Genomic DNA, 8,996 nt, shown 5'->3' with positions numbered 1-8,996 from the left:
GACTTTCTGATGGTACTTCACTCAGCCGTTGTAATTGGCGTCGGGGTTGTCTGGTGTTCATTCAGGCCGTGATTCTCTCTCTCAGGTCAGGTCTCTCAGGTTCAGCTCAGACGGTTCGTTCATTACTGGGGCTACATACCCAGTCTCTGGGCGGGTAGTTGTGGTTAACTCCCTTCTGACCTGGTGTCCTGGTTCCTCCCCCTTGCACTTGTGTTGTACCTCGTCAATCTCAAGTTGTGACAGCAGTTKCCATTTGCGGATGTTGGAACACTGAGCTACTAGTTGTTTGGCTGTTAGTGTCATATGAGATTAATAATGGCTTCTGGTGGGAAATGTCTGTTTTTCTTTTATTTGTTTATTTGTTGTTTTGAATTAACATGTGGGATGCGAAACACAGAAAATGATGATGATGATGAAATGYGCAGTAACCTGACTAACCTGACTGGCCTAATCTCTTACAACGTGAATGATCTGCCATCTTACGATGATTTTGTTTTTGAAAAAAAAATGCATAATGTCTCAACCAAGGTGCTGCTGGAATTTTTGAAAGGCAGAGGGAAACGAGCAGATGTACATTATGAGGCTTATAAATTTACTTTTGTGGAGGGGCAAACAGCTTCCATTTTCTTTGATCTGTGCTCCGTCATTGACTTCGGATCAGAGAAGGGGTTTTACCAATCAGCAAGAGTATGTGTCTGTACAACTGAAATAATGCCTTATTTCAACAAGGACTTTGGGTGTGGTCATCAGTTAGGAGGATGGGGAAAAATTCCTTTTCAAGACCGACTAGAAATTAGGAGAGACCAAATTAAAGGGGGCCTGTGTGTTAATGATTCTATTTATAACCCTATGTTTCTGACTTTGAGAAATCCACARGTGTCAGACATTGGATTTCTGCTGATGGGACTGGCGGTGAGAGGACGAGATCCAGTGGGTAAAATCTATATTCATGTGGTGCAGCTTAGCGACTTGGAGCTAACAGTTGATGTGGGATCTAGTAAAGAATTTGTTGTGGCTACTGGAGTTACGGAGACTAATTATTGGTTGAAGTTTGTCAGAAATGCTGCCAGTCAAGCAAAATTGTCAAATTGCGTGGTTTGTGCAGAGGCACGGCCAGCATCATTAACGGTCCAATCACCTCTGAGTAATGCTTCAACTTTTTTCTGTATGTTGCAATTACATATTACTGAAAACCCATCAGTTCAGTGTAAATATTTAGAACATTTCTTTCCTATGTCTTCAAGAACAGATGTTCCTCCTGTCTTCAAGGCGGTGGAGGGCAGTTTCACTTGTTTGGCCAGAAGGGGCGGCAGAGAAGCGTGTATGTTGGACAGCTGAATGTGACCTGGTACAAACAGGTGATCGATGTTTCCTTGTGGGAGAAGGTAACAATGTTAAATGTGTCTAGGGCAGTTGTATTTTGGTACTGTGGTAATAATCATTTGTTAAAGGTGTTGCCAGCAGGTTGGAGTGGGCTGTGTGTGGAAGTGTCCCTGGTCTCGCCGGTCAGGTTTGTAAATATCACAATTGATGAATTGCAGGAACATCGGGCTCTCTTGGATAAGCAGGTTGTTRACTTGAACTGGGTTAAACGTGAGTTTGATATATATGCAAACAGTCCAGTGTACAGTGATGCAATTCGAATGCCAAGAGGGGTTCCTACTGAGTTTAAATTGATCGATCAGGTGGCAGCTGGTTTTGAAAGCATTTCACCCTTAATAAATACATGGATCGTCTTAATTTTATTCATTTTTCTTTGCAGAGGCGTAATAATTTGACCAGGGATGCCTTCCAGAGTGCACATGAGCAATTAGCAGCAACATCTTTAATGGCTTATCAGAATCACATTGCATTAGACTATTTATTAGCAGAACAAGGTGGAGTGTGTTCATTTTTTGGGTCATCTTGTTGTACATTTATTCCTGGAAATACTGACACAGATGGGTCATTTACAAAGGCTGTTAAAGGCCTAGGAACATTGTCTGTGGAGATGAATGATATTTCAAAGGGTGCCACGCAGATGGAGGGATGGTTCATGAAGGTTTTTGGAGGTTGGAAAAAGCTGATGTCTGCTGTGGTGATGCAATYAGTCATGGTGGTGGTAATACTGGGTTTTTGCTGTTTCTGTGGCATCCCTGTGGCTAGAATATTGTTTTTAAGGGCCATCTCCCAGACTGTTCGAAACACATTCAACCAACATCATAACATCAAGTATCAGATGGTACAGACGTCGGACAGTGCTCCATTGCCACCGCTACAGTACCCCTATGGCAAGGACGACTGGTGTGGAGACCAAGGCCCTAAAAATGATGATTCTAGCTGACATTGTAGATATAGAATGGTAATACTGAAATAGTTACACTCATGTAGTCGGACATGAAATTGATAGGTTATTGAGTTGATTTTAAATGATTTTGATAAAATGTTGTTTGATTTTTATTTGTTTTTCATTATTGGTTCTTTTTATAGACGTGACACACTAAGCAGGTATGTTTAGTAATGGTGTAAAATTTTGATTGATTTGTTTTTTAATATATACATTAATATTAATATTTTAATAAGTTGAAATGTTATTAACCAGCTCAGTCTGACGCAGAGGAGGAGATGGAAAAGTACTGAGGACTTATTCCCAACTGTGGGCTAAGTTCTGGAACCTCTGGCCCCAATTAGAATAAACACAGCTGACCTGGTTGATATTTGACAATAGTTCAATTTATGTTTTCTATTTTGATTGGGGTGGAATAAATGAATCATATTACTTTACGTATATCAGGGGTGGGATGTCAGAAATTTTCCACGTTGTGATGTATTGCTTAGAGTACTTTGCATACACATTTGTGCCTTAATGCGAACAAATAGCTTATTATAAATTTCTTATTTTATTTCACATGATTTGGTCATGTAAAAAGGGGGATTGAAGAAATTTATAGTTATTACAGATTAGTACTGATGTTAGAAGCACAACACTAGATTATTAGGGTTTCCTTTTTATAATGTTTGCTCTATTATGTGTTAATTGATATAGAATATTTACATGTCCGAATCATAAACAACACATAAATGAAACGTTATGATAACATTAGGTTGAGATTTTTGGATGAATGCCTGTGATTCAGCCATAGGTCAGTAGTGGGTGAACTCAGACAATGAAGAATCATGTATAAAAAGATGTACTACCTGGCTTTTGGCCAGTGTGGTTTTCCTTGTCAGCCTGGTGACAATTAAACCTCACTCGGTTCCAGAATTCTGGGGTTGTATGATTTCATTCCTACCACAAATCATTTTATTTAATACTGGTGTTTTCATCTTGACTTCAGTCAAATTGAACACGTATTTTTCTTACAACTCAATCCTCTGCAGGGAACTGATGGACTGTTGACAGGCACGGGAACTGATTAATGGCCCAAATCTAAGGTTTAGGAAAGCTCTCATCTCCCTAACAAGGAAAACTCTAAGTACYCTGGTTGGAGTCCTAACTGGGCACAATCTGCTCAACCACCAAAAAATGGTGATGGGACTCCATGACAATGGTCTGTGTGATTCCTGTGGCATTAGAGACCTCTTTGCACTACTTAGACCACTGCCTGGCTAWGAGTGGTCAAAGGAAAAGATTTCTTGGAGACCCCTTTATGGATTCTGAGAAGCTCAGAACACTGAGTGTTTCTAACCTCATGTCCTTCATCTGAGGAACAAGAAGGTTTGAAAAAAGACCAGTATCTTTTTGGGGAGAGCAATGGGCCGACTTAGGAGGCATATGGATTTTATATTYATCCCCACTCACCATAACAATAACTATCATAACCTATTGTACCAGAAATGTGGGTTCATATCTGTAAAAATGATTGATTTAAGAGTTATTTTTGTCTTCTTGATATTAGTTGGCTGAAACCAACCTGAATTGAATCAAAAGCTTGTAGATTCAATATGTATGACCTTTAACACTAGAAGTCCCAGGAATTTTGACCACCCCCCTGAAGTCCCGAAAGAGGGTCAAAAGACCCTTAGTCCAAATGGATTATTCTGATGGCTCCAATTAGCATCCTTTCATTTGTAAATGTGGCTATTGCCTTACGATTCAGCAGGGGACAAACCCCCTAATTCTGCTTAGCAATATGAGACATACAAACATCTTTCTTTATTGTAAAAACAAAATGTATAGACTTCGTTGTCAACACGATGATGTCGTTGACATTGTCGACATCGTCGTTGACGTCGTCGTCAACATAGGTGCAGAGTTTTGGGCCAAAGGGGGGATATGTAGGGGCACAGTTTTGGGCCAAAGGGGGGAAATGTAGGGGTACAGTTTGGGCCAAAGGGAGGGTATGTAGGGGTACAGTTTTGTCGCCAGATGATATTCTCACTCTGTTTCTCAAGKGTTCCTGTTTAAAAGTTTTTGTTCTGAAGATATGGTGTGTTGCAAAGAACATAAGTGGATGCCACTGTATTTTCAGAGCTACAGTAAAAAATTGTAAATATCATGTGTTTAGTAAGGTTTTGTCTTTTTGTTTTCAATGAATATATCAAATCAATTAGATTTGACCAGGAGCACAAAAGTTATTTTGTGGGACAGTTTAGAAAATTTACAAATACCACACATTTACACCTGTGAAACACATTTACACCTGTGGCAGAAAGTAATTTACAGCTACTTGAATAGCTGTAGTCCTAAATGCAGAAACACTGACAGGAGTGGATCATAATTTTTTACCCTTCGATTGTGTTTGGAGCAAAGAAAAACACAATGGCACCAAAGAAGACCTACACTGCTTTGCAATTTTTGGAATTACTGACTGCTATGGATGACTGCGAGTCCGATGGAGGAGAGGAACTAGCTTTTGATCAAATAGATGATTCAGACACTGATTTGAACTTAGAAATTTCTACAGATGAAGATAAATGGTAAATGGTAAATAGTAAATGGACTGAACTTATAGAGCGCTTTTCAAGTCCCTCCGGACCCCAAAGACCTTTACACTAAGAGACATTCACCCATTCACACTAACATTCACGCACTGATGATGGCAAACTGCACTGTAGCCACAGCTACTTTTTAAATATTGTAAATAAAACTTGCTGCTAATTCCTATTTATGTATCTTGATTCCCTCAGCCATGTCTGCAGCCCAAAACGCTACACCTACATATCCCCACTTGGCCCAAACTCTGCAGACATGGCTGAGGGAATCAAGATATATGAACAGGACTTGGCAGCAAGTTTTATTTACAATATTTACAAAAACAGCTTAGACAAGCAATATATACATTTTGTTTTTACAACAAAGAAAGATGTTTGTAAGATACTATATTTACAATTTTTTATTGCAGCTCTGAAAATACAGTGGCATCCAGTTGTGTTCTTTACAACATACCACATCTTCAGAGCAAAATCTTGTAAACAGGAGCCCTTGAGAAACAGAGTGAGAATATTATCAGGCGTGGTGGGTGTGTCTGGATTAGATGCAGCCATATGAACAACAAAAGGCAACAGATAACCCTCATATTACTTATTTTCAAAACAAAAGCACCCGTTCACAGTTGATTTAGAATGTGACCTAAAATCCTTGAGCTCAATTGATCCCTCTCTGGGTTCCAAAGGTAGAAATATTAAATGACCCTTCTCTGGGACTTCTAGTGTTAATAAACTCAACTCAGAGTCTCCAGTGTTACCTCCAGCTTGGTTCTCAGGTGAGGTTCCAAGTGGACCGAGTAAAGCTGAAGGTTTGACATCAGCAGCCTGCAGGCCCTTTSATTGGCTGGAGAAAGACATCAATCATTAGAGCGTCTCCTTCATAAACCGGTTTCTAAGAACTAACTGGCAATGCAGTTTTATGGAATTTATTTTTTAAAAGAATGAATAATAAATTCATGAAAAAGGGCAACACAAACAGTTAGACCAAATAAACTGAAGTACATCCTCCAACCAGTGAAGAGAAGTGGTCTTGACTCAAGATTGTTACATGAGAATSCTGAGTGTTTTGTGACTTCACTCATTTTTCTGTGGTTGTGTTTGCCTTGGATTGAAAACAATGTTATAGAAGTTTAGGCCACGCCATGTTGACCCCGCCCACATCGAGCTGGGCCTCCACCTCTATCAACAACAGCTGAGACCCAAGTGAAGCTCAACCCACATGAAGCCAGACATCCACCTCTATCATCAACAGCTGAGACCTGAGTGAAGCTCAGTCCACATCAAGCCAGACCTCCATCWCTAACAACAGCTGAGACCCAAGTGAAGCTCTGCCCACATCAAGCCAGACCTCCACCTCTGTCAACAACAACTGAGACCTGAGTGAAGCTCCCCCCACATATAGCTAGACCTCCATCTCTAACAAAAAATACAAATACAGACTGGGCGACAACAAAGCCATTCRCCCGTTTCTTTGTCAACCCGTTACTTGAAGGTCTGACTCAACAAATTGATTTTTATGACTTTTTTATCATGGACAATATTTYAAGAAAACACATCTGACTTAATGTGTTTTGTGATAAAGTAAAGATTCTGAAAATATTTTCACTCATGATGGTTTTTATTTTCACATCACTGATAAACATACTGTCATTAGTTGAGACACTGTGGTGTTCTCTTCATACATTTCATTAAGTAAGATAAAAACGGCCGACAAAATATGAAAAAATACAAAACTTCAGGTATAATAATTTAAAGAAGCAATGATTGCCATTATAAAAACATTTGAAGAAAATACTGAAAAAGAACTGAATGAAGAGCACATGATTACCAACCATTTATGAAAACACAATATTTAAGATTGACAGTTGTAAACTGGGCCTTCGTTGTCAGCAGGAGTGATTCAGCTGGTTTAGGGGTTGTAGCAGGGCAGGAAGTAGTCGTTCCTCAGCACACGGTACAACCTCCCAGACCTCAGGCTGTACTCATGCATGTAGGGTCCACTRTAGAGGTACGCAAACCCTGCAGAACACACATGTTACACATGTTACATGTTAGTCGTACACAACAGCCTAGCTTATTTGTTCATATTAAGGTTTCCTACCTCTGAACTGCAGAGCTGCYGTCACTTGACTGCTCATTCCAGAGAAGGTCTCATCCACTCGTTTAGGGAATCCACGGTCCATAGTCTTTGTGGTCTCATCATAACTGAAAAAAGATCCAAATTAAACACATTTACAACTGTTGACAGCATTTAGATTGTGAGGTTCAAAAAGGAATCAAACATCCATTTCTTCAAACAATCTCCTACAATCAGTTAAAGGTTAAATTCTACTGGTTTAGATGAGGATCAGGTTCACAGCATGTGGACTTTGTTCTGGTTCCACACACAGTCTAAACATCTGCTTTCTGATCTGATCTCAGATCTTTTTGGAACACACCTGTAGTAKTTGCTSCCAACGAAGAAGAAGGTCTTGCCAGTTYCTGGGTTATGGAGGGCTGCATCTATTTTCTTCACAGTTCTAGGCAAACCAAAGCTGGAAATGGATTTGGGGTAGCCTTGGACCAGGTCATAGGCATTAAAAGACCACACTTTTTTACCTGGCATGAGGAAAAGAGAAGCAGACGTTATGGTAACGTGACAAAGAAAAGCCATGAAAACACTGCAACAAAACATGAAGAACAAATACCTTTAAAAAGAAGGACTTTGTCTGACTGTGAGCTCTCATAAGCAGCATCGATGTCCACAGGAGCATCAGGCCAGAAGTTCGTGATGAGAGACTGCTGAGGTGTGCTACTCTGAGGGTAGATGCGCCAGAAGAAGCTGCGAAACAAACACAATGAAACAGAAATTAAACCAGGAACCAGAACTTGTGCAAAAWTAGACATTGGCATTTGAACTTTTGAGCCTTAATTTCCTAAAATACCTGTCTTTGAAGAAGAGCATTTCTCCTCGCAGAGTGGCAACAGCATCCAGGACCATGGTGGAGTCACAAGCATCAGGAGTRGGAGGAGCAGTGGGTCCAGGTGCAATAGGATCCTTGTTTGCTCCTGACATTTAAATGGAACATTTCAGCTGAATCAGTACTCCAAAKARTCAACCATGGTTTGTTTAATAGACTCATGAGGAGCCAGKACTGAGTACTAACCATAGAGGGACTGGATGCCTTTGACATCATCCTGTGGCAGAACGAAGGTGTCGGGGTTTCTGTAGGTGTAGAAAGGGTACATGAGAGCACCGGGGTCATTCGAGTGGGACAGGCCCAGAGAGTGGCCAAACTCGTGGGCAGCAACCATAAAGAGCACGTAGCCTAAAACAGGAAGAGACAAAAGGATTGATGAGTCCCATCTCTTCGAGCTAAACCACATACTTATGTGAACACTGAGCATGAATAACTCACCTGAGTTTGAGCGGAACGTGAACGTTTCATCATCGTCAAAATGAGCATCTCCTCCGATGCCAGAGGACGGAGCAAAGGCATGGGCCAGTGTCCCATAAGGACCATCGAAGGGGTTAAAATCTCCATGTTCTGGTAGGAAAAAAGACTATTAGTTCAACTCCTAAAATCATGATTATTTCCCTGGTGGAGAAGTTTAACCTGTTAATCTGCAGGCCTAACCCAAATTATATGAAGTATTGCTCTTGACCATCTATCACCTTCARAAGTCATTGTTTGTGTAACTGCAACTAGTATTTATCTAGTTGAAAGTTAGAAGTTGAATTAGACTATAACCATCAATTTGTTCACATTTCTAAAGCCGCACGTTGATTGGCTACACAGCTGTGGTATCAGAATGAAGCTCACAGCTGATTGGCTGATTCTAGTCAATCAAGCCTGTGTAMTATGTACAGGTGGGCATGAGGGGCTTGTCACACATTTTGGGCTCTGGAGAGTCTATAGATAAACTCAGTTGGTCAAAAGAGGCGTCAATGGAAAGAAGACACCCAATTGAATCATTTGATTCAATCCCATTCAAGCCTATTACACACATTCAAAGTCCCTGTTACTGTGGGTCAGGCTATCAAAAGGCTTGTTTCAGTCTGTCTCAGTTTAGTGTTAAAAGTGTCTGGACTCAGCCTTGCAGAGGAG

The 8,996-nt window shown here is 40.5% G+C and overlaps 1 protein-coding gene across 1 annotated transcript; it reads right to left on the bottom strand.

The window, feature by feature from the left end:
• Positions 1–6,507: 6,507 nt before the first annotated feature.
• Positions 6,508–8,435, bottom strand: mmp13a (matrix metallopeptidase 13a; the record flags this gene model as incomplete). The annotated part of the gene is given in 6 exon segments (XM_014021135.1): positions 6,508–6,927; positions 7,010–7,506; positions 7,596–7,729; positions 7,833–7,956; positions 8,055–8,216; positions 8,307–8,435. Coding segments are annotated over 5 exon segments (794 nt in total), but the record flags the coding sequence as incomplete, so codon positions are not given.
• Positions 8,436–8,996: the final 561 nt, after the last annotated feature.

Source organism: Austrofundulus limnaeus, unplaced genomic scaffold, assembly GCF_001266775.1.
Source record: "Austrofundulus limnaeus strain Quisiro unplaced genomic scaffold, Austrofundulus_limnaeus-1.0 Scaffold279, whole genome shotgun sequence".
NCBI classification, from domain to species: domain Eukaryota; kingdom Metazoa; phylum Chordata; class Actinopteri; order Cyprinodontiformes; family Rivulidae; genus Austrofundulus; species Austrofundulus limnaeus.
This window is presented reverse-complemented; position numbering and strand designations above follow the sequence as displayed.